The sequence below is a fragment of the Scheffersomyces spartinae genome, assembly GCF_019049425.1.
Source record: "Scheffersomyces spartinae strain ARV_011 chromosome Unknown scaffold_4, whole genome shotgun sequence".
Classification (NCBI taxonomy): domain Eukaryota; kingdom Fungi; phylum Ascomycota; class Pichiomycetes; order Serinales; family Debaryomycetaceae; genus Lizanozyma; species Lizanozyma spartinae.
In genome coordinates this window covers 520,048-545,221 of record NW_025065051.1, presented here as the reverse complement: position 1 = coordinate 545,221, position 25,174 = coordinate 520,048, and the positions used below count along the sequence as shown (strand labels likewise).

General features: G+C 37.1%; 8 protein-coding genes across 8 annotated transcripts; 3 read left to right on the top strand and 5 right to left on the bottom strand.

The window, feature by feature from the left end:
* Positions 1 to 89: 89 nt before the first annotated feature.
* KQ657_003855 (uncharacterized protein) lies at positions 90 to 1,322 on the top strand (the record flags this gene model as incomplete). The annotated part of the gene is made up of 1 exon (XM_043194550.1): positions 90 to 1,322. The coding sequence occupies one exon, from the start codon at positions 90 to 92 to the stop codon at positions 1,320 to 1,322; it is 1,233 nt and encodes a 410-aa protein (XP_043050874.1).
* A 54-nt stretch (positions 1,323 to 1,376) lies between these two features.
* Positions 1,377 to 3,900, bottom strand: KQ657_003854 (uncharacterized protein; the record flags this gene model as incomplete). The annotated part of the gene is made up of 2 exons (XM_043194549.1): positions 1,377 to 2,969; positions 3,883 to 3,900. The coding sequence occupies 2 exons, from the start codon at positions 3,898 to 3,900 to the stop codon at positions 1,377 to 1,379; spliced, it is 1,611 nt and encodes a 536-aa protein (XP_043050873.1).
* Positions 3,901 to 4,823: 923 nt separating this feature from the next.
* Positions 4,824 to 8,333, top strand: KSP1 (putative serine/threonine protein kinase; the record flags this gene model as incomplete). The annotated part of the gene is made up of 1 exon (XM_043194548.1): positions 4,824 to 8,333. One exon carries the CDS (start codon positions 4,824 to 4,826, stop codon positions 8,331 to 8,333), a length of 3,510 nt encoding a protein of 1,169 aa, XP_043050872.1.
* A 3,012-nt stretch (positions 8,334 to 11,345) lies between these two features.
* On the top strand, positions 11,346 to 13,415 carry CPH1 (homeodomain family transcription factor; the record flags this gene model as incomplete). Its single annotated transcript, XM_043194547.1, has 1 exon — positions 11,346 to 13,415. The coding sequence occupies one exon, from the start codon at positions 11,346 to 11,348 to the stop codon at positions 13,413 to 13,415; it is 2,070 nt and encodes a 689-aa protein (XP_043050871.1).
* Positions 13,416 to 13,526: 111 nt separating this feature from the next.
* Positions 13,527 to 17,912, bottom strand: STU1 (uncharacterized protein; the record flags this gene model as incomplete). Its single annotated transcript, XM_043194546.1, has 1 exon — positions 13,527 to 17,912. The coding sequence occupies one exon, from the start codon at positions 17,910 to 17,912 to the stop codon at positions 13,527 to 13,529; it is 4,386 nt and encodes a 1,461-aa protein (XP_043050870.1).
* A 1,583-nt stretch (positions 17,913 to 19,495) lies between these two features.
* Positions 19,496 to 20,325, bottom strand: GPI8 (GPI-anchor transamidase; the record flags this gene model as incomplete). Its single annotated transcript, XM_043194545.1, has 2 exons — positions 19,496 to 20,282; positions 20,321 to 20,325. 2 exons carry the CDS (start codon positions 20,323 to 20,325, stop codon positions 19,496 to 19,498), a joined length of 792 nt encoding a protein of 263 aa, XP_043050869.1.
* A 555-nt stretch (positions 20,326 to 20,880) lies between these two features.
* Positions 20,881 to 22,782, bottom strand: KQ657_003849 (DEAD/DEAH box helicase; the record flags this gene model as incomplete). The annotated part of the gene is made up of 1 exon (XM_043194544.1): positions 20,881 to 22,782. The coding sequence occupies one exon, from the start codon at positions 22,780 to 22,782 to the stop codon at positions 20,881 to 20,883; it is 1,902 nt and encodes a 633-aa protein (XP_043050868.1).
* Positions 22,783 to 22,976: 194 nt separating this feature from the next.
* Positions 22,977 to 24,932, bottom strand: POL12 (DNA-directed DNA polymerase alpha subunit; the record flags this gene model as incomplete). Its single annotated transcript, XM_043194543.1, has 1 exon — positions 22,977 to 24,932. The coding sequence occupies one exon, from the start codon at positions 24,930 to 24,932 to the stop codon at positions 22,977 to 22,979; it is 1,956 nt and encodes a 651-aa protein (XP_043050867.1).
* Between the last annotated feature and the right edge of the window lie 242 nt (positions 24,933 to 25,174).

The window sequence follows — 25,174 nt, the reverse complement described above, 5'->3', positions numbered from 1 at the left end:
ACTACTGCTATTCTGATACCCCAACTGATATAACAACTTCGATACTATATATATATATATATTGCCATTTTCAATTGCTATAATTCATTATGCCGGATTTAGAGAACTTCTCAGCTAATGATGTTAGTAGACTACAACAACTCACACCTCAAGAACTAGCACTATTGGAGAAACAGCTTCAGGAACAGTTTGAAACTTCTCTGAGACAATATTTGAAGTCAAGACTAGACAGGGTGGAGTTTATACTTGAACAACTAAATCAATCGCTATTGACCATGAGTGAGAATGAAAGGAATTGGCTTAGAATATATCAGTTTGAAACAGAAACGGTGGCTAAAATGTTGACCAATACTGAATCCAAGATTCTTAAAGGAATTAAAGATGATCCTCATCAAATAGAAGAGTTTGAAAAGGAACTTTATGCTTTGATAAAAAATTTAAGATCTCCATTGGAAATGGAAAATAACATTGATCATAACTACGCTCTTCCGTTTTATAACCATTTCGCTGCATTCACAAAGCCTTATAAGGAACAGCTCACTGCCATAAATAATGAAAGAAACCTACAAACTTCTATGATAGACAATAATGGTCAAGGGAAACTGACGATTATTTGGAAGGAATATTTAAGTAGAGGAAGAGATATTCAGCAAGAAATGATTGATGAAACGTTAGCCGAATTGACCCAACTACATCAAGAATATTATGGTTTAAATTCAGCCAAAGCTGATCAACAGAAATGGGATCAATGGCACAGATCTGCCATTAATGTCAATGATATAGAACAATCTAAATCGCCTAATGGTGATAACTTCTATGGTATAGATAATCGCAACTATCCAAGGAACAAAGTGGAGTTGACAAATATTCGATTACGCATAAACCAAACGCAAGATCAATTTACAAATGCTCAAAACCAATGGCCTTCAGCAGGTGAAAAAGTAAGGTTGATGTCTGGAGCAACAAAACTTTCAGACCAAGAGGCAGACCAAGATATCTGGCTATTAAGGAACTCAAAACTGCGACAAGGCGAACAAGGTGAACAAGTTGAAGAGAATGTCGATGACCAATTTGTTCTTGACGAGTCTGGAGATGATGAAAATAAGCAAAGCGATGTCGAAATGATTCATGATTCACCTTCCAATGATTATATTGTTCTTACAGATAAATCAGAACCAAGTTCACCAGAGCAATCTCAAGATGCGTATCTACAAAGCGCTTATAGAGAATTCTTGAAGCAAAATATACCTCTGCTTACTCCAACACTGGGACTGTTCAAACTCCCCAAGCTTCCACCACTTGATTCCTTTCCTCCAGCCTGAAATCTGTTTATATATATATATAATTAGTAATGAAAATGTGACGACGTTATTTATTTACTCTTGCTCTATCAAAATACTGGAGTTCTTTAAATTGGCGTCATTGATACTCATGTTTAAGTTTTCCAATAGCTTGAACTCACGATTGGATGCATTAGAAACAGCAAACTTACCATTTATTCCATACTCGATAGCTTCTGCGTTATTAACAAGGTATTTCAACCAACTGATAATTGTTGAAATTTCATCTTCAAGAGCAAACTTGTGTATAACTCGTTTCCCATTGGGGAACCGAAATTGTATACGAGTGGTAACACCTGTTGAAGGTTCTATATGATCTTGTGCTAAGATCTTATCCCAAGAATCATTGAACTCATTACCGTCTGTTCTATTATTTTCTTCGTGATCGCTACCAAAGGCATCTTCGTCCAGGTCTAGGTCAATGGCTGAATCTTCTGATTTACCTTTAGAGTCCATGATCAGTTGTTTCATGGCATACTCGATTTGTTGTTCTTCAGTCAATTTCCCTGGATCGAATTTAACTTCATGACTAACCATAGGATTTTGTGAATCAGGTTGAAGACTAAACTCACTTAAAAATCCACTCACATCTTCCAACCACGAGGATGGATCAGGTACAATACCCTCAGGCCATTTCTTAACTCTTTCACCTGTCAATGGATCTAAAATGGCAAGGTGAGGATATCCTTCAGGATGATAAAAATTCACATAGTTAATTCCATTAGGTGAATCATGTTGATATTGAACAAATATAAAGTTCTCTTTAACACAACGCTTAACTTGTGAATTCGACCAGAAATCTCGATTCATTACTTGACATGCAAACTCACTAAAGTCTTGAACGTTAACTAAGATCCATTTTTTATCTTCCTTTCCTAAACTCTTTGCTGTGTCTAAACTCACCTTTTTCATGATATCAAAAGGCGGACGGAATAAATCAGCTAATCTTCTTTGAGTTGATGTCAATTCAGACATTCGGTTGTCTCTGGCTCGTCTTCTGCGTGACAATGGAGCTCTTCTGGTACTGATTTCATCATTTTCATCATCTGAATCAATAACAATTATGTCGTCATCATCATCATCATCATCATCATCATCATCGTGATCAATATCGTTATTATACTCATTATCACTGTCATCATCACCTGAATCATCCTTGTAATTGTCACGAGCTTCGTAGAAATCTGTTTCATCATCATCAAATCTTTGGTTGAAAACACCAACACGACCACGTCCAAATATATCTTGTGGGCGATCAGTGGCGATTTGAGATCCACCAAATCCTCCATGAGGTCTCCCCCAACCATAATCCTCCACCAATGTCTCGTGACGATGAACTGAAGCATCAGCTTCTCGTACGCTATTGCTTCCTTGATATGCTTCTTCTTGTAAACGTCGAGCAAGATCTTCATCTGAAGGGCCATTTCCAGGTTCTACACTCCCACTAGTTGAAGGATCCAGTGAGCCAGGTGGATGCTGTTCCATGTAAAGAGTCACTGCATACTCCAAATCGTTATTGGTTAGCGTCAAAAACTGCTTTGCCACGGCCTCATCTTCTGTGCCAGTAACGGCAAGAAACATTGGGATCTGTTCATTTAATTCCATGGTCAAGGTTTTATTGGTCAAATGCTATCAATAATGGTTTGAGTGGTTGCTTAAAGATTTAAAATGTACATCAAAACTAGGATATAGTAGTGTACCAACCAATAGTGTTCTACGAAGCATGGTGGGTAGTATGGTGAGCAGATGAGTACAGAAGAGGTAGAAATGATACTAGAATCATCCTCTAACCTAGCAGTATATCCATATATAATCTCAATACAATCCAATTGATCTTGTAACAATCAATCAGAGAACCAATGCATTATTATTTTAGGGTTTCGGATTGGGGCCATTAGATTGAGTTTGTTGCCCATTGAAGTGAAATTGGGGTGTCTGAATGATTGATTAGTTGTTAAATTGTTGATTGTCTAGTTGTACGACTGATAGTTGTCAGTCACTTTACAAGTGTTTATAAACTACGATATTCGACTATGGTTCAATCACCCTGGGTTACCCGCCCCATTCGATGATTTTCCACTGTCGTAATGATTCATTCGAAAATAAAACCGTGCGCGGACCAACATGACTCTTTGGACATTACATCACGAGCAATTGAATATGCCGTACCACCACAAACATCCTAACCAGCACTAGCCCCAATAATGAGATCATTCAAATGTAACGTGGTAGCGTTAAGACTGAATATATACTAGAACGCCGAATAGGAAATTTGATGATTAGAGCCATGTTTTGATCGCATTTGGCAATTTCCCTGTTAGTAAGTAGTAAATAAACGTCAAATCATAGCTGGAGTATATACTTGAACGCATACTGGCCAAGGAAGGCTTACGTCATACTGGAACAAAATCTCCTATTTATCACTCCCTAAATATTCTTAGGGTTTACAACAAGGTTACACGAAGTAAACATAAAACGCAGTTGTATTGTTGCTGATGCCTTGGATCTTAAGGAGCCCAACATTGATGGAGATCATTTAAACCGTACGGTAAACTCTCATTCTGTACAGTATAATAAATCCAGAATATACCACGCCACACGACACTACATCCCAAATCACAGCACCACCCAACAACTACTGTAAAATAACACTGACTACATCATTCAATCACTTAAGTTCAACCTTTATTATTTTCTTCTTGTGCGACATTGCTTTGTTTAGCCAAATATTTTACTAGCACATTCCAGATCCAATTCTTTTGTCTCTCTCTTGTGTAGTGTCCTCAACTCTTCTCCACAATCCCAAAGTCCGCACAGAGTAGTGAGAAAAAAATCACTTGAACATCAGTGCTTTTTCCGTTGGGACCTCCTAATAGAATACTACCTGACAAGTGGCAAGAAGTAACAGTGTGTACATAGAGTGAATCTGAGAACATCTATACTACACCTGTCTAAACGTACGCTTTTTGTGTGGCACCGAGAGAAATCATCGCCATTAACAGAAGTCTCTTGTGTTGGACAGAAAATTATATAAGAGTCTTTGGACGATTCTGCCAGCTGATCCAAATATTTGTTAGGTGGTATTAGATATAATATCGCTATATTTATTATTATTCCTTATTTTTTGCTTTTTGATATCCTTTATGTATTAACCTGATCTGTTACCTTGCATTTACTGAAAGTCCAGCATACAATAACTATTTCACTGATTTCATTCATATACACTATCAACCTTCCCATTAGTCTTACAAACTTTTTCATTCTTTCCCTCCGATAGTTTCATCTTTGTATCTTTGCAACCGTTCATCTTCCATCCATCTTTTTTCCATTCTTCCATTCATCCCATCCATACATCTTTCTTCAATCCCTCCATCCATTCTGTATTGCATTTCATTAACGAAGACATTCTCTTATCCAAGCATTCACAAAATCCAAAAAAATAGACAAGAATTTGAGTAATAGAATACACTCAAGATCATTAACATGGATACATACGAGGACTATAACCAGGGCGCTTTGCTCAATAACAGATACAAGAAAGTTGAAGATATCAGTGAAGGTTCGTATGGACTTGTGTCGCTTGCGAAGGATACGCTAGCTAAGTCAAACTCTTCAAACTTAGTGGCCGTCAAGTTCATTTATCCTGTTGACTACAATACATCCAAATCAAGAATTATATCTGATGATGCCACTTACTCGTCATCTTCAGCTACCTCTTCATCAAGAATTTCCGCAGATTCAACATCCTCTTCTCGTGTATCTTCAACCTCTGACAACAAGAATATAAAGGGAAAAAAGGTTGCCGAGTCAAAGAGTGCTGTTTTGCGTACCCTTCGGGATGAAGCATTCAAAGAAATAAGGATACATGATATCCTTGGTATTCACCCCAACATAGTTTCCTTATACGATCACTTTGATAGTTGTCTTGTGTTGGAATACTGCTCCAGAGGTGATTTGTATGAAGCTATTCAAAATGGTAATGGCCCCACTACATCACAAGATATCAAGGATGTCTTCCATCAGATACTTTCGGGTTTGGAATATTGCCATTCTAGGGGTGTTTACCACCGAGATTTGAAACCAGAAAACATTCTTATAGCTGAAGATTGGTCCATTAAACTTTGTGATTGGGGGTTAGCAACAACAAGTAGAATTGTTACTGATAAAAGCGAATTTGAAATTGGTTCTGAACGGTATATGGCTCCAGAATTATTTGATCATAATATTGAAAGTTATGATGCTTGCAAAGTTGATATCTGGTCTGTTGGGATTATTCTTTTGACAGTTGTCTTCCATAAAAATCCTTTCCAAGTTGCAAACACTACAGATAAGCGGTTCCTTCAATTCGTTAGCAATAGAGAGGCACTCTTTGATTTCTTCTCAAGTATGTCTTACGATATGTTTCTGATTCTTAGGTATTCTCTTAATATTGATCCTAATAACAGAGATTTGTCAAATTTGAAGTATGAATTGGACAGAATCAAATATTTCACAATTGATGAAGAAAATTGGGGTTCTGAATACGATGAAGAAGACAAGGAAGATTATGAATTCGAATTTGAAGATGATGACGATATGAACACTGATGGTGAAGCTTTTTTCAAGCCTCTGTGCGGTTTAAATCTTTCTCCTATTCGTGTAAGTATCATGGAAAGAATTGAAGGGGCAAATCTCAAATCTTTAGAACCAGTTAAGACACCTATCAATGCAACAGCTATGATGACTGGATCAAATAGTCCAACGTCTTCAAGTTTTAATGCAAGTGAGGAAATGAAGCAAAATCCTGAACCCGAGACCGAGTTGGCTACTATTCCTCCAATCTCTGTGCAGTCACCAAGTTTGCAAAAGATTCCTCAGTCTTCAGAATCAGTTCCTCAGAAGAAACCAGTTGACATTAGTAGTACTAAGGAAATTATTAATGCTCCAGGAACTACCAGTTCTATCAAAACATCATCAACCGCCTCAACTGCGGATCATGTTGCTTTCGCTGATATTTCAGTGGAGGCACCTTCAGAAGAGCCTTCAGCTAAATTCTTCAAGGTTGTTCTTGATAAGGAATTAATCAATTCAACTCCTACGACATCTGAGGGTGAAGGCCAGGCATCGGTATCAAAGTCGTCTGCTAACAATCTGGATGGTGTTTCCGTACCACCCCACAACAGAAGAGCAGATGCATTGCTTTCAGATACCACTAGGTTAAGACCAATTCCTATTGGTGGTGTTCATGCAAAATTCAGAAATACAAGAAAACCATTTGGTGTTGCTTCCTACAATGCTCAAGCCAATGCTGGTAGTCGTATAGTAGGTGCTACCGTTCCCCCAAGCAGTGCTGGATCTTACTCCCGTTTCAATAGAGAAGACTTTTTCACTCCTAAATCTGTTGCAAGCTTGTACATTGATAAATACCATGGATTTAAACAAAATGGTCAATCAGAGTGGAAGCCAGCTCCTCGGGTTGGTAATGGAAATGGAAATGGCTATCAATCACGGAATAGACATAATTGGAAGAAGAACAAGTCTTACAATAATAATCATAGTCACCATTCCAATGGTCATAGCCACAATCATAATCATTCGCATAATCATCATTATGGTTCTGGACGTCAAGGTAATTCTAACAACGTCAATGGGGGTGGTAACAGCTATGGCTACAATAGTGGTAAAAATAAAAACAGGCAATACTCCAAACAGAATGGTACTCTCGGAACAGCAACTGGAACAGCTTCTTCGAGCCAATTTAAGCGGAAGTCCATTACTTCCGTAAATGGAGGGAACTCTCTTCCCACCATTGGCTTTGCTGGTCACCACGGTCAAAGTCCAAGCGTTGCTGCTGTTGGCACCCATGCCAATAATAAGGCTCGTAAAAACAGTTTACCTATTGTCCAGTCACCAGCGAATGCAATCGCAAGCAATACTTCATCATTGGCTACAAGTACAGGAAGATATATACCACCATTCTTGAGATCACCTAATTATGCCAAGTCTCCTAATATTGGACCTTTGACCGAAACCATAGATGATTTGTCTCTTGATGATGAGGTCTTCCACCTTGAAGAAGATTTTGAAGATTCTACTACGCATGGTATGAATACCAACGTTCATCCAGGTTCTGGAATGGGTCCTCATGGCTCAGCAACACTAACAGGAAACGAGCCACACTATCCCATGTCATTCAACTCCAATCAAAAGCGCATGGCTTATAAGTCGCCATTATACTCTGCCATGACTATTGATTATACCAGCAGTGCAAATAGTAGTCAGAGAAGTGGTACCTCCATAGGAAAAACTTTACACCCCCCCCTGAGTGCTAATGGAACTACTAATGAAATAAATCGGAGATATTCAAGTGGTTTGGCCCAATTAAATGGTAGTGGAACCTCACAACAACAACAACAGCATCTACAAGATCAGCACGAGCTGCACACCAGCCGCCCAGTTGAGGTGGGACCAGGTAGTATTCACACAATTGATGGTACAGCTTGTGGTTCTGCCGCCAACAGTACAGGTAAATATGTTCCTCCTTTTAGAAGGGGATCTCATTCAGGAGCGGTTGCTGCTTCTATTACTTCAGCTATAAATGGTGAACTGAATAATGGGTATTCCAGTCTTAACTCAAGCATCTCCAGCTTACCACTGTATCCATTCGAGGTAGGGGGAAATTCTAGATCAAAGGTACCTATGAGAAATTCTGAAACCACGCCTTTAAGTTCTTCTTTGATGGGAGGCAGATCTGGTCCATCTTCCCAACCACATGGGAATATCCATTTACACCAATCTCAACATCTTTCTTATTCCCCATCTCCACAACATGGACATACACGAAGTCAAGGTCAGACCCAAAGTCAATCCCATTCGCAGCCACCCCCAGTTTCTCCTTTACAGCCAAGTCGTAGACATAATGGGATGGAAGTTGTTGATTCTCAAGGTATTTTCGGCAAGGAGTTTGAATGGGGGGCGCGTGAGAAGCGTGATTGGAGTGATTATAATGATTAAGAGGTGACATGCTGGCAATTTAGGCATCGCCCCAAAGTTACATACGATTACTCTTTTTCTTTTACATTATTAAAGATGTAAAATGGCTATCTGCTTTCTAGTATTATTTGCTATATAACCACCATATCAGTTTCCTTTATGAATGCTCACGACTATTATTATTACTATTTTCAGTATTATTAGTTATTGTAGCATTAGTTATCGTTGAATGATATTTCCTTAGAATCTCACGGGCTTCACTGAATTCAGGTACGTTTCTCATTAAACATTGTCCTTGGTACTTTAAATAAGCCATTATATCCCTTGCGACAGGTTCTCCAAACTCTGAATGCTTCCCAAATTTCCTTCTTAACTTAGAGTAGAATAACCCACACGCATTACACAATGTTCTGGATCCATCCGCTCCTCGTCTCCATTCGGGAGTGGAACTAGTTCCACAGTGAATACAACTGGCAGTGTACTTCTTTCGAGATATACGACTTTTATGCCTGGAGACTTCCTTTGACTCTTTTTTATAGATCCTTATATCAGGTTTTGGCGGAGAATTTTTCTCTATAACTGTAGGAGCATTTGATTGTGGGATGGCTGCAGGTTTTGGCTGCGAAAATGATTCTCGAGATGAACCAACGTTAGCAAGCGACAGATTAGTAGGCAGCAGCACCAGCAATGTATTTTTGTTGGTAACTGATTCCGGAGATGTGGATGGACTCCTCTCAACTAAACTTTTAGATGGTGAGCTTGCAGGTGAAGATTGAGAAGCATTTTTATTTTCTTCGGAGATACTACTTTGTCTTGAACGTTCATGTTCCTTAATGGATTCCATCTGTTTTAATATGTGACTGAACAGGAGGGTCGAATCCAATATGTTTTTATAAGCTGAATCAGGTATAGTAAGTGCCAATTTTCTCAACTTTGTTGATGTTGTGTAGAGTGGACGGTTATTGAAATCCAACCCCGTTAATACTCGGCTTTGAGGTTCACTTTGAGGTTGAGACTCAGACAGGATACCTAGCACATCATTTTCAAACTGTTTTAGTATTCCAGTATATATATCCAAAGTTGAGGTAAAGTAAGTGATATAATTGAATATGCATTCTTCGGAGGCTTGAAATCCAAAGACATTGCTATTAAATGGTGGTGATTCTTGTATTTGTAGCAGAACCAATAGACTACTGAAAGATGGTAAAGTTATTTGAGGTTTCTCCATTATGGCTAGTGATGGAAAAAAATCGAGTAGAATTAAGAACTAAGATTTGTATTTAAACTTACTGCTGCTACTTATATGGTTGATTATGTTCTGCTCAGGTTATCGAGGAAGTCATAACAAGATTGTGTGCGAACATAGTAACCTCAAAAGCTAAGGAAAGCCCAGCAGAGCATACGTAGGGTCACACATTAATGCAAATACGATCTTATCACAACAAATTGAAAAAGTATACGCCATACTATATATCATGGTTTAGTTAACTAACAACGGTGTTTAAATTTGCTGTGCATAAACTTACATTTGAACATCCATAAATCTCTACCGGAAACAATACTGATATGTTCACCCCAAAGTGAACATTGAAAAGCCCAGTTCAACACATCTATTGATACTGATAAGGAGGACTTAAGAAATTAGGTTTGAGGCCGGTTTCCAATGTGTTAGAATCCCAAGAAGGTCTTGTCTCATTTTATGCTGGTTGCGAGAAAATAAACTTTTGTGGCAATGAAAAGATAACGAATACTATGAAGCTGCATAATCATTTTCATATACATTTATGGCAGATATATAATCATTGAGTGTATGTACAGGTTTCCAACGTAGGACATTAATTCAAATATAGCAATGACATAGGTTTATATCTAACCTTTTGTAGCATGTTAGATGAACTTTCAGATGGTAACCAAAGGTAACTAAAGGCAAGTGACACGACCAGACTTAATCTCTCCTTTTCTTTATTTTTTGATCGTGTAAAGCCATGTTTCAAGTTTAGATATTTCCCCCTAGCTGAAACACATGTATTACCAAGATTGTTTCAAATAAGGTTTTTACATCAAGGATGTGTTAGGCAACACAAGAGGAGATTTTAATTGTTACCAGTAAGAATTATATCCTCATTAATCCAATAAATGCAGAGCACGGTTTACCACATTGGCCAACGAGAATATAGGTATATATATATCGAACCAGTCCTGGTAAATCTGTAACTTTGAAGTTTCAGTTTTTGTTCGAGTACTAAAGTCTAGACTAAACCAAGTAATTCAAATAATTCAGTACTTAATCAAGGGTTCTGTGCAGTGCCATCAGTTACCCGAAATCGATCTAGACTGAACCCTTTCAGGAGAAAAGCAGGCAAAGACGCCTAATTTATTCAAGTGGCAGATACAAACATAGGGCGATAGAATATCTGCAGTAGCCGTGACAACCTACGATCGTCACAAAAACTTGTAACCATCGTTCATTGCTGTCGGGTTGTGCCCTTATTGGTATCGTCGTCAAAGGATATCTAATCCTCATTTCATCAAGGAACTTTACAAATTCGTACCTTTTTGAATTCCATTATATTAGTATTCAATCTACTTCTTTCATTGGATCTTTGTTGAGGATAGCTGTTTCTTTATCAATAGGGCTACTTTTAAGAAATCAATCAAAATATTTAACGTCCCACTGGATTCAAACATCAATTACGTTTAGGCTCTGATTAATCTTTTGCTTACATCACATCACATCACATTACATTACATTACGTCAGTGACAGTCGTATATCTTACATTGCGCACCAATCGTCCTCGTCTCTTTTGCAATCAATCAATCCATCATCGTCGTCACTCTTGCCAGGATTCCGTTTCGCGTTTTTCGTGCCCTGAAACGGTGTTTACAAACTCAAACGGCTAGCAGAATTTTGATACTAATAGTGAAACACACGCACTTGATTCAAACTTTATTTGATTAATACAGCCTTAGAATATTACCAACCAACTGCTGTTGTCGAGAAAATGTCTTCAATTCAGGGTGAATCCACTACGATGGTGGATTCAACGGGGGGTGAGAAACCTATAACCCAACGAAGTGGGTCTTCACCAGATATTCTGGAGTCCCTTCGACTAATTGAAGATTTAAAGTTCTTCCTAGCCACAGCCCCAGCAAATTGGCATGAAAATCAAGTAATTAGAAGATATTATTTGAATCACGATGAAGGCTTTGTGCTGTGTGTGTTTTGGAATAACTTGTATTTTATTACTGGGACTGATATTGTCAGATGTATTGTTTATAAATTTGAACATTTTGGGAGAAAGATTATTGATAGAAAGAAATTTGAAGAAGGAATATTTTCAGATTTAAGAAACTTGAAAATTGGTACAGATGCAATATTAGAAGCTCCAAGATCAGAATTTTTGGAGTTTTTATTTAAAAATTCATGTCTTAGAACTCAAAAGAAACAGAAGGTATTTTTTTGGTTTAATGTTCCACATGATAAATTAACTGCTGATGCCTTAGATAGAGATTTGAAAAAAGAAAAATTGGGTCAAAAGGCAACCACCGTGGCAGTAAATGAACCAGCATTACTGTTTTCTTATGACGAGGATAAACCATTTTTGAATCAATTAGAAGAACATTTAAAAGCTCAGAATGCCAAATATAAAAGAGATATTCAAACTCCTGCAACGGTAACTATTTCAAATGGTGGTGGTCCTCCATCAAATACGACAAATATGTCAATGCCTTTAATATCAGATAAATCATCATCTTATAGTGGTATCCCCAATAATAATAGCCATTATAATCATAATAATAATAATAATCATAACCATCATAATAATAAACCTTATGCCTTAGCCAAAGGGCCAGTTTCAGAGTTCAATAATACTACTAATAATAATAATTCAGAAAATTATGAATTCTTGGGCCAAGAAACTCCAGCTCATTTCAAACAATCTGATGAAGATGAAGATGATTTCCCTTTGGATTACTTCCAAAACCCAACTAATAACGATGATTATATTCAATTTGATCCCAACTTCCAATACTCAATATATCCAACAGGTATACCAGATGATAAACCCATTGACTTTGTTGTTGATCCATCTATACTATTCAACGGATCCACGACTCCAACAACTAAATTAGTTTTCAATGAAGAATATCTAATAGAGCAAACAGTACCGTTAAAGGCACCTCCTTTGCCTCCCACAATTGATGCTGGAGGGGGGCCTATGTATATGCAACCACCTCCAACTGCTGGTATAGTGGGTCCACAATTAGCATATCATCCACCACCTTCAGCTTCCAAATATTCCTACTACTTTCCTTATTCCTCAGACTATCCCCAATACCCGGTTTCTGCCAAGTACCAAACATCATTCCCCAAATATAGTACTCTGCTGCAACCCTCGCAACAGCAGCAATCAGCAACAGGTGCATCAACATCATCTTATCCCCAAGACACACATGTTAAGCACGAATATGAACCACTGACGAAGAGAAAGTTTCATCAACAAGATCAAAGAAATGACCCCCAAGGTCTTTATCCAGAACAAGAAGTATGGCCAATGGCAGTGCCTGTGACCCCAATGTATCCTCCCTCAGCTTATCCATCACATGGAGCAGATCCTTATCTATCTGTTCCCATGAATCAACCGTACTTGGTATATGATGGAGATTATCATAATCCATACATGGTTTCTTCACCCATGACTAAATACGTCCCCCAGTCCGCAAACTCTGGGTATCGCTCTGGACAACCTGGAGGACTTCAATCTCAAGAGCCTGGGAATGGTCAAAAGAAGAATAGAACAGTTCAATCTCAATCTCAATCTCAACTACTATCTGTGCCTACAGCAAAGAGACAACAATCACGATCTATAGGCTCAGGAGGAGGTGCTATCATGAAGAAGTCTGAAACCACGAGATCATCATCATCATTTGGTAAATTGGAGAAGAAGGCTATGGCTCTTGAAGATGTTGTTCAATCCAAAATTGCAAAGACTCGAAATCAAGCAGCAAATGCAGCATCATCCTCAATTGCTAATGACACTAATAATGAATTGATGATTGCAACACCTGATTCTTCTGCTTCTGATACAAAGCTTAAATGATATTATGGCATCGGTTTGGCTACATTGTTTATTTATACTCTCCTTTAAATTTTTAAATGGACAATCACTCAACCCATTATTCCTAATATTATCATTACTATAACCTTAAAATTAACCACTATAATATTCTACCAATTTCCTCTCTGTAAATGTAAGCTGGGGTAAGATAGAATTCATTATACCAAGCGGACTTTGATCTCCATTCCCTTTCAAAGCTATGGCCAATCTTATTAGCTTGGCATAGAAAACAATTGCAAGCCTTCTGATGTCAACCATTCTATGACTTAAATACCGTCTTAATGCTTGATCTATAGTAATAATCAAACTCTCAGTGACGTTTTTATTGAAAGTATTTGAATCTAATACTTTAGATAACGATTCCAAAATGAATATAGTGGTGAAGTCACCATATTCTGAATTCTGAATAGATCCCACTAGACAGCTAAAAAGATCCAATTCATTATATTTATTATTTTCAAGCATTTCGTCGAACACTTCATTTAATGCCACAGTTAATTCACAACATGCTGATTTGGTTCTGGTGGAAACCAGCAATAAAACATACCATAATCGTTCAAGTTCAATGGCATGTCCATGAATTAATAACAGCTTGATAATAATTAAACCACTTTGAATCTTGGCTAATGGTAAATCTCTTGGTGACTCTAAGAATTTGAATAAACTCCTAGCCAATTGCGATTTACCACTGGCTCTAAAGTATTCATTGAAATCACCCAATGTACTAGCATCTTGCATGTAGTTTAACAAAATCAATATTTGCTTCCCACTTATATTCTTCATGGTTAATGCTTCACACAACCCCTTAAACCTTTCAACACTCAAATCATTCTTTTCAATCTCATCTAATGCAAAACTATTAAAGGTTAACTTGGCCATTTGAAGATTATACCATCTGAGGTCGGTGAAACTGTGTTGCTTGGATTTCATAAGTGTTGATGAAGATTCTGTATCTTCAAAAATAGGTATGGGTTTGTTCTTGCTTGCCAATTTATTAAGCGGATCAACTCTTTCAATAAAATTATCTAAGGGAGAAATCTTCCTTGGTGACAGCAGGCTTTCTGAAGCATTCACTTTGATGGGAGAAATATGTACTTTTGTAAAATCTTCAACAAGATCTGGTTGATCTTCCAATTCATCATCGCTATCATCTTCTTCGTGTTGTTGTTCTAAGGATATGTTTGAACTTTTTGACATACAATTGTTCTCAGCATTATCATTCTCAGGACTTCTGATGTGTATATATTCATCTTGGTCCTTATCCATTGAATAATTTGAATTGGAAATTTCTTGCGCAATATCATCCATATTATAATCCTGTTCCTTTTCACTGATAAATGGCAGATGCTCTCCAATTAATGTCTTTCTATCATTTGCAATAGCATGGATTTCATGTGTACTTTCCGTAGAATGAATGCTTGTATGATGTTCAATTTCCATATTCTCAACATTAGAATTATTGGAGGGTTTCTCCAGTTCAGAATCTTTCAAATACATCTTCACACTATTTGGAACTAAAATTCTAGTTAATTCGGTAACTTTGACAGGAGACAAATCAGCTATCATTGTTGGCACATTGACTCTTGTGATTTCTTCCGATAAACTAGGTATATCCCTGATAGTAGTTGAATTTCCTAAAATCTCTTCAAGTTTTGACTTCTCCGTATTTGATACTTGATCTAGTTCTTCTCTGAGAATTTTTTGATTTATGGTTTTAAGTAAAACCATTAATTTCGAATAAGAAGGATAAATATCAGTGTCCAAAATAAAGCCTTGAAACTTAATCAAAATCGCCGATAGTCCTCGGAATTGTTCATCAGTAACAGGAAATCTCTCAAGTAACGATGTTAACAATTCTATCAGAGATTCAGCTAATACGGATTTGAATGAAATAATCTGGATAACCAAGTCACTATCTTCCATATCAATATAGCTCACGAGCATGATGAATAAATGCTTAATTCCATCGAAAAGCTCACTGACTTCAATTGCTTTACTTATGGCTTCAATGTGGTAGCTTTCAAAGGGATGAAGTAAAAGACAACATATTCTTAAATAATCTTTTGAACTAAAAAACTGAGAGCATCTTTCGAGAATCACATTGGAGTCACAGAACAAGGGCTTTAAAAGTTTAGCATTTTTAACTGAAATCACTGTTAACAAGTTATTTAACTCTTCAGATAAATCTTCATTACCTTTTATGGCGAACTTCAATAGACTTATACCTTCATTAATTAATTCTTCATCACTTGAAGCGAGAAACTTCAATATTGGATCAGCCTCTTTCTCAAACAGTATTTCGTTTACTTTGGTATGTTCTTCCAAGACCTTTGGTTTATTAAATTCCAGCGAACTTGGGAAGTTTGAACTAGATACTGGCTCAGAATGAAGTGTTTGTGCAATTTGATGTGGATTCTGGTGTGTATCTGAACTTGAAGCTTGAGAAATTCTTCTTGGAGGGCCCAATTTAGCAGACACAAGTTTCTGAGTCTCGAATCTATTTTGTTGCGTTGTACTAGGTATGGAGAGAGATCTTGTTACTGCTTTTGTTGTTGAAGTTGTCGCATATAAAGGAGAAGCACTTCGAGTTTCTTTCCGTTTTGCGGCAATAATCTCCCTCATTGATTGTTGAGATCCCTTATTCATGTGGTTATTAATTGAAGGAAGTTCGGGAGCTGTCGAATCCTTAGATCTTCCAATTGCCTTAACAATGTTTGAGTCTAAAGTAGATAATAATTCATCTGCCTGATTAGGGAAATATTTGCAGAAAGTCCAAAAGCATTCTTTACCAGAAGTCCTTACCAGAGGATTAGGGTCTTTGAGTAATTTAGTAATCGTCTTCATGGTGACATCAACCCCTGTTAGGGAATTTGGTCCATGAGGATTGAGAAATCCTGGATGTTTATGGAAACGGGTTAGAAATATTCTCAACCATAAGCCAGAATAGGTTCGAGGATTAACATTCTTATCAAAAGATGCTGCTTGGACTTTTGTCAAGAATTTATGACTGAAAGCACAATTCATAAATATTGCACACATAGTGTGATTGGCATTTGTGGTAGTAATATTCTTGGATGTGGCACATTGTTTGAGCAATGTAGGTATGAATGCATCATATAAAGAATCAAACTCATCTTTCAAAAAAATAGCCAACTCTTTCACTAAGTAGCAACTATGGTTACTCAAGGAAGTTCGAAGAGAAAGAATCCCTTTACAAATTCCATCTGCTTCATTACCAAATATTTGAATCAAATCATCGACAAAGGAACACGCGTTTCCTCTAATTAAAGATCTCCATTTATTAATTGCATGCTCTCTTTGTTGCCAATTTCTCTCTGTTTCTTTGCCCTCAAAGCAGGAAGCCAATTCACCTTCTATTCGATATAAATCATCAGCCAGAGAAATATCTAAAGGTTCACTGGGCATACTAACAGTATATGTTTGTTCAGGAACAAATGATTTGAGGTCATCCGAAATGGAATGTTCAACCTCGGAAACATCTGGAGAATTTGATCTATTAGACATTGATGAGGACACAGTGTGTAATCTCGAGTGGCCACCAGATGTAAAATCCGGGCGAGGTTTCCTTAACGTATCTATTTTAGAATAGGATAGTGATTGGAAATCTTTTTGAGATTTAAGGGAATTAACTCTTCCAGTAGAATTCAGTCTTGAAAATTGTGTCATAACTCTTGGATTGGCTGGATTTATGGAATGTGACTCAGATTGTTGATGAAATTCTGATTTACGAGGTTTATTTATCTCAGAAATATAATTTGGAATGCATTTTGAAATAAGCTTAGCTTTGTAATATGACGGCATCATATTTGTTTCAAGTAATTTGATAAATATATCAGACCGAGAAGAATCGATTTGAAAGTATGTTTGAAGTAAGTCTGAAATAGGTAAATCGTATGTTTCCAGGCTTTTGGTTAAAAAATTTATAAGGCCATGGAAATACTGATGCAAAGGGAATTTAGAACCAAGAGAAACCACAAGAAATGATAATCCATTAATCAATGCAAGTCCTTTAGAAGTACTATAAGTGCTGTTTGAGGCTGAAATGGATTCCAAAGACTTCAATAGTGCTCTCTCAACTGCACGAGGAGTACATAGCCAATAAGTTTCTAAAATTTTACATGCTGCTCTTCTGTTACTTTCCTTTGACAGACTCAATCGTAGTAATATAACTGGCAATACAATTTGACTCTTCTCCAGTAAAACCAAATCGTTGTCATCTTGCATGCCTACTCTTCTTATCAAATGGCATAGAGTATTAAAACTATTACTTTTGATTTCAGGATCTGGATCATTCGAACCTTCAAGAAGTGCTTCAAAATATCCATCAACTTCTTTCATATCAATGAATGCTCTTTTGACTACTGTCTTAAAAGTTGTAATGGCTGCAAGCTTTTCATGTTTCAGTTTCCTCAGACAGAGGACAGTCAAGAGATCTTTAGCTGATACTTGTTGACTCATATTAGTATTGTTTTCAAGGAAGAGGAAGAAGGGTTGTTACAAAAGGTCATTGTAATAATGGTTTGTTTATTGTTTTTCCATTAGTTTACGCATTTATGTGGTAGCGCGATAAGCATATAAGTACTTGAGACGTGACTAAATTTACTCCCTGATATATTAACAGTAATGGTAATAGTGTCTGATCTTCAGATTGATTTTAGCAGATGATATAGCATGTAATCCAAGATGAACTTATTCCCTGGAACTACATTGAATAGCATAAACCATTCCTGATTATCTCTTTCATTACAGTCATTGTTTTCAAAGGTCTTTTGTGTGCCATGACGTTTGCCAAAGTATAATATACCGTTTAAAAGAGCTACATGAACATTGGCTATATGTCTATAGTTAAACCAGAACCTGGGTTTTGAGACCAATACAGCCCAGCTGTCAGTGGGATTCGACTTTGAAACTGTTTTCGCAAATCAAGATCTTTAGTAATCTCCGATGCCAAAACAATAGTGGCAAACAGTAACATTTCGATTGTATGGATCAAGCTCACTATATGGCTACTGCTATACAGGACGATTGATGTACCCCACCTTTTGAACACAATCCCAATCCAACGTCTGCCACACGTTAAGTATTCAAATGGTAGCACCGTTTGTTGGATGAAGGTAGGGTGGATTGACCACATACCTATTAACGGTTAACATTATTGAATGCTACTGGTACATTCAAATTCTACTAAAGTTATAAAGGTCTGTGGTATCAATCTTGTAGATTATATGTATTGGCTATATTTTCAAATTCCTAAAGGAAGCAGATAATTATACGCGTTATACCATTGAATCATGCCTATTTCTCCATCTTGTCCATTTTTGCAGACAACTTTTTGCAAAGCCGTATTGGGTTTTACTCTTAAACGCCTTCTCATGATCCAGTACTCCCTACCTGTTGTATTAGCAGGCCAATTCAAAAAGCAAGTGCACGCCATGTTCAGAATAAAAAGCCATGCCGTAACAACAGTCCAGTCCTTCAGACGTTAAAGATAGAAGGTGACTTCCAGACATGAAGCACGCTACTGAAGCACGATGTAGCAATATACTTAAGCATATTGTCATGTGTAGATAATTCATGAGTACCATGGTAATTATTACCGACTAGAGTAGTTGATGGCAGGTCAGGAGACGGAGATACTTTCCAAGGGTCTTTGCCTGATCATTGAATCTTGCCTCGCCATAGGCTCTATAGTTAGGAAATGAAGAAGCTCAATGGACATATCTAGGTATAATTTTATCTACTTCTTGTAATCTTTTCTGTAAAATAACTGGGAATGAATCGGAATGAAGAAGAAAGTGAAGGTAATATGCTTTCGAGTTCAACGACAAACAATTTACTTGCGGCAGAGAGCCACCCCCTATTCCAATGCATGTAGACCCGTACAATTCTAAGTGTTATATGTTAGATGCTGATGTAATCTTATGTCAGCCAGTTTCCAGGCAAGTAACAAGAAATTTGGGTTTAGGTTAGACGGATTAACCAGATTACTCCACATTCTGAAAGACACAACAAAACACTCTTTATTATCTACAAGGTCATGCTTAAGTAACTTTAGCAAATGCTGTAGCGAACCAAAGACCTATGAAAACAATGACCGTAATAAAAGAGATCATCAGCATAGTTTTAGGTTCCAAATTTATCAAGTTTTGACTTTCTTCATTATCACGAGAACCAAACTTAAGAGTACCCATTGTTTTATTGCTGGTAGTATTATTAGTGACTTGAATCTTTGGTGTGGCAACTGATACTCTAATCCCATCTTCATTGTGATTGGCTGCATAAAGTAAATCATCATCTTTAACATCAACAACCACATTGTGAACATTGCCAAAAAAATCCGTCAACAAAACCTTTTTCGGATCTCGGTGGAATAAATCCGTCCTAATTCCAGGATTGGAATGGACATTTTCAAAAGTATATTCATCAAATAATTTGTCTAATGTAAGATTGGAATTTTTATCCAATTTTTCAAGAAATTCTAATGTGTAATATGTGAAACGATCAATAACAGCAACTCCAATTTCCAAATCTGAGTGATGAGAATATGAGGATTCATCTAATCTTGAAGATCCAACTGCTAATATATTTGGAGAATAAAATCTTTCATACATAGTATTAGCTTGACAAGTATCGATCATGAAAAAAATCTCATTATATCGCTTCTTCTCATGCATTTGTTCAAAGGCATCAGCAATATCATACGAGCCTATTTCCTCGGCATCTTGAAACTTCAAAAATTCATTACCACCATGGCCTGTTAAATAAATAAATATGTTGGAGTTCTCATCTGTTAGCAACCGTTTAGATCTAGGTTGATCTTCATCCCATCTATTGGTTAATACTCTAATGAAATTTTCAACAGTAACTTCATATCCTCTGTAGTCAACTTCAATCAGATCTCCATATAAATCAATTGCTTGATTCATGTTATTGAATACTGTTCCAGGGAATGCGTTTCTTGGATTACATGCTATATCATCTGCCAACATCAATATGATCTGAGAATCGGGTATCCCTAACCGTTTAACTGTGCGATATAAACTTAAAACGTTGGCTATATGTCTATAGTTAAACCAGAACCTGGATGTCGACACCAATACAGCCCAGTTATTAGTGTGGTTCGATTTTGACACTGTTTCCGCAAACGAATCAAATTCGTTAGTAGTCTCTAATGCCAAAACAATAACGGCAAACACCAACAGAATAACCGTATGAATAAGTCTCATTATCTGTCCAAAGCTACTGTTACTACGATAGTGTTTTAGTTTTAATGGTGATTATGAACTTTATGTTCATTGTTTGGTAGGTGCACTACCCAGATATACCGATAGATCAATAGTAACAAACCTACAATAATTCTCTCAGGCTGTAGTATTGGATATATGCGTTTCTATAATAACATTAAATAAAAGATATTCTAGTGATGTCATTGTGAATCATCTCTCATCACCATCTTAATCATCGCCGACACTGCAGGAATATTAATTGAATATCGAAAGGCAAAGATAAGGTTACCAGAAAAGACCAGAGATGTCTTTTGAAGATTCTTTTTAAAGACTTTTATTACGTAGTCCGAGTCTTCTGTGGGAAACAACTTAATAATCTTTTTCTTTAGAACATTAGTGATATAATCAACTTGTTTGGCACTCGTTAATGTGTTGAATTGGAATCTCCATCTCTTAATATCTTTGGAAAAGGCCTGCGCAATTTCGACCGCTTCAATTAAATTCTTGGTTGATTTCCCCTTGTCTTCGACGCTTGTGTTTCTCATTCTATGAATTCCATTAAATCTTTGATTGTTCAAGGTTCTGAGAGAGACTTCAAACTTATCCTTGACTAGCAAATGTACGAATAAATCGCTCGTTAATCGAAGAGCCCAAAGATCAGTATCTAGCCATACCCAATTACCTGGTTGTGCTCTAATATATCCATGTATTTCTTCCTTCTCGTTGATTCCAATCTCCTTGTTTGCAAAGTGAGTAATGCTTCCTACTTCTTTAATAGTAAGAGTTTCTAAGTCTTTAGTAAGATCTAGCAAAACGTTAGTAGCCTTTCCATCATCAGCAAGAAGTTTTCCTCCATTCCCTTCCATTTTTTTCTTTCTTCGACTTTCAGTTTCCTCAAATAAATCAGTAAACCTCTTCTCATCAATCTCTAGGTTGAGATCTTCGCCCTCCCTTTGTGTGAGCAATGAGAATACAGATGTCATAGTGCTTTCAAACCCACAGACATCTGCTACGTAACAGACTTTCTTATCTGAATGCTTTCTTAATCCTCGACCAACCATTTGTTGAGAAAGAACACGAGATTTGGTGGGTCGGGCCAATATAATTGAATCGATTCTAGGCACATCGAACCCTTCAGTAAACACGCCGACGTTACATAAAACATCAATTTTCCCTTCCAGAAAGTCTTTAATCATATCTTGTCTTTCTTTCAGCTGCGTTTCACCTATAACATATTGAGCATTAACTCCTGATCTTTGTAATACCGAACATAGTGCTTTACAATGTTCAATTCCAACACAAAATATTATAGTGGACTTAAAATTGTACCGTTTCTTCAATCGTAAATAGGCATCAGCAACAACAGTATTATTATTAGTATTGTTAACTGCCTCCTCTAACAGTGATACACTGTAATCTCCTTTGTACGACTTAACATGTTCCAATGAATACAGTCCTTTGACCTTAAGAAAGAGTATGTCACAGAGTTGTTTGTCAGTTATCATCGTATATAGAGACCTACGATATACCACCTTATCAAATATTTCAGTGAGATCCTTTTCATCTGCTCTTTCATATGTTGCTGTGAACCCTATGGTATTTATATCTGTTTCGGGGGTATCTGCACCAAAATAACGGAGAAGTTCCTTCCAAGTCTTAGCTGCTGCATGGTGACACTCATCCAATATTAAGGTCTTGAAATCTAAAGGATTGTAATTTTCTAATCGAGACTTATATGCTAAAGTCTGTACAGAAGCAACTATGACGTTGGCTTCGGGATCATATTTTCTATCGGCCATATCTATAGATACTTGTAAATCAGGATTAACAGATTTAATGGTTTTAGCAGCTTGAAACACCAATTCTTTCCGGTGTGCAAGAACAAGAGTCTTTGGGCCTCTTGATGAACTTTGTTCTAGTAATGGGATTAAATGAGAGAACACGATTGTTTTACCTCCTCCAGTTGCTAATACCACAGCATTTTTCCTTGTTCCTTGTTCAATGGATGTAAGAACATTCTCAATGGCATTGATCTGGTAGTCAAAAAGCTTGAATGGTGATCCACTAGCACTACTCAAGGCAAGTCGTCTACTTACAGTCATTTTACCTTCTGCATTATGATGATCAAGTAGTGAAGGCACTATTAATGGCATTCAAGCTTGTGCTCTTCTTCCAATGGCCTCTGCTACAGTATGTTTACAAAAAACGTAAGTCAAAAGCCAGGTTACTGCAATCCCCACGACCAAAAAACAATTTTTCTTATAGAAAGTCTTGTGCTATTTGATGATGATTACTACTATGAATGATAAAAGTCAACTCTGGTACGTTTGTCCACCAGTTTGAAGAAGAGCGAGTCTTCACTTTCTTCTAGCGAATCTAATGAAGGTGCTTCAACACTAATGATAGCATACGACCCACTATCATTACCTTTTTCATTCAGATGCTTAATGTATGATCCAGGGTTAACAGTAACAACTCCATCAACAATACGGGCAAAATATTTGAGCTCACTTGGTATAACCATGATGTCAGGTGCAATTTCACCTACTTCTGTTAATGGCAAATAGGGGACTTCTAAATTGGATCCACCAGGTTGAATATCTACCAAATCAGTGGCTAATGCTCCATCAAAAAGTGTTGAATCCTTATGTTGTACAAATCTGGAGTTGTTTTTTGACCCGGGAAATAATGGATAGTACCGTCTTTGTTGTAGAATGTGCTTAGTAACTCTCAGAAACCGATCACTACTAACATTATCTCCTGGACTGAAGACCTCCTTTATATCTTTAAAGATGTCAAGATTGGAATTAGCTATCAAAACATCATTAATCGAGAAACTACTGGGGTTAGGATGAACATGAACGTTCTTAGGTAATCCTAATGACTTCCGATCAAATACATCTTGAGGATAGGAACAATGAGTGGCTACCGAATCTCTAACTGATGGAATCAACACAACCAGTATTCTTGAATTAAGTCTTTTGAAGATTGGAGAAATAAACTTTGTGAAGACTTCATCCAAGTTACGGAGATTTTGTTTGCTGTTGTCATCTTCTAATGGAATGGAACCGGATTTAATGCATTCATTGTTCAAATCAATGAAAGGACCGTGACAAATGACTAAATGAGGCATGATCTCGTCATTTAACTTAATCATAAACGATTCAAATTTAGAGAAATCCAAAGAGTGGGAATTACTGTAAGGTCCTGAAAGTACCACTATCTTTAACCCTGTTTGATGATATAATTCTTTGTATTGGTTTACCTCTTCCCTTGTCATTTCTCCAGATGGTAAATTGGGTAAGGGGAACACTTCAGAGACAACAAACGTGGAGCCTGAAGGATTCTTACCTTTTAGTATAACGATTTGACCGGGGAAAAAGGAGTACCCCGATATTTGTGTGAGATCCAATGGAATCCGTTGTCCAATTCCAGTAAATCGTGATGTTTCGAGATATAAGGATGACTTATTCAATGATTGACTTAAATTATATGCTGGGGAATCTGGGACTATACGGCCACAAGTATAAACTTCAAATTGTGAAGGTAAACATGGGTTACTTATTTGAATGGGTTCTCCTTCAGGACTTTTAGTGGCATCTTGAAACAATTGGGTTGCGTTATCTATTTGCTCATCAAGTACATCAGCACTTTCAAGTAGCTTCATTTGCATCGTACGAAACTTATATTTTGCCGCATCATAATTAGCTATCATCAGGAAAGGTTTAATGGATGTTGACGCGTCCTCTTGTAATTGAACATACCCTTCGGATAAACGAACTGTATCATTTAATGTCTCAAGAATAGTATGTGACTCGACAGTTGGTTTCGTAGGTGATGAATAATCTGGTACTGACGAAGGAGCACCAGAACCATTAGGAGATGAAGCAACAGCCTCTGTCTTGCGCTTCTTATGAGTTGGAGTTGCACCCAAGGGACTTGACGCGTGATTCAAATTACGAGTAACTCTAGCGTCTTTAAGCTTCCTTGCTGGGGTAGTGGTCTTGATATTCTTTGAAGATAAGGAAGTCTGCATGAACTGCGCTAGCCGTGAAAGGTTTCCTATGTTCAATTCTAAGTCATCAAATGCTTCTGTTACGTTGTATGCTTCCCATTGTACAAACACGTCTTCCACAGAACAGTTGAATGTAGATTTCAATTCTTCTATCTTTTCGTAAACTTCATCCGTCAAAGATGAAGATGACCCAAACCTATTGGATACTTCTTTTCGGAACTCGTTATCAACTGTCATTATGGTATAGATTCACTACCTTTTAATGAAACAGAAGTATGGGTTGGAGATATTAAAAGATTTAATCGACTACTTTTTTCGTGTCGCGTTGACAGGTGTTCGGGTGTCGAAGCTAAAGCAAGCTAAAGCAATATCGAAATGTGGTCCGTGTTAGTTACGATATGAGCTCAAACTATGAGATATGTGTATTGTTATGTATTGTTATGATCTTATAAAATATTGTCCCAGGGATATAATTACAG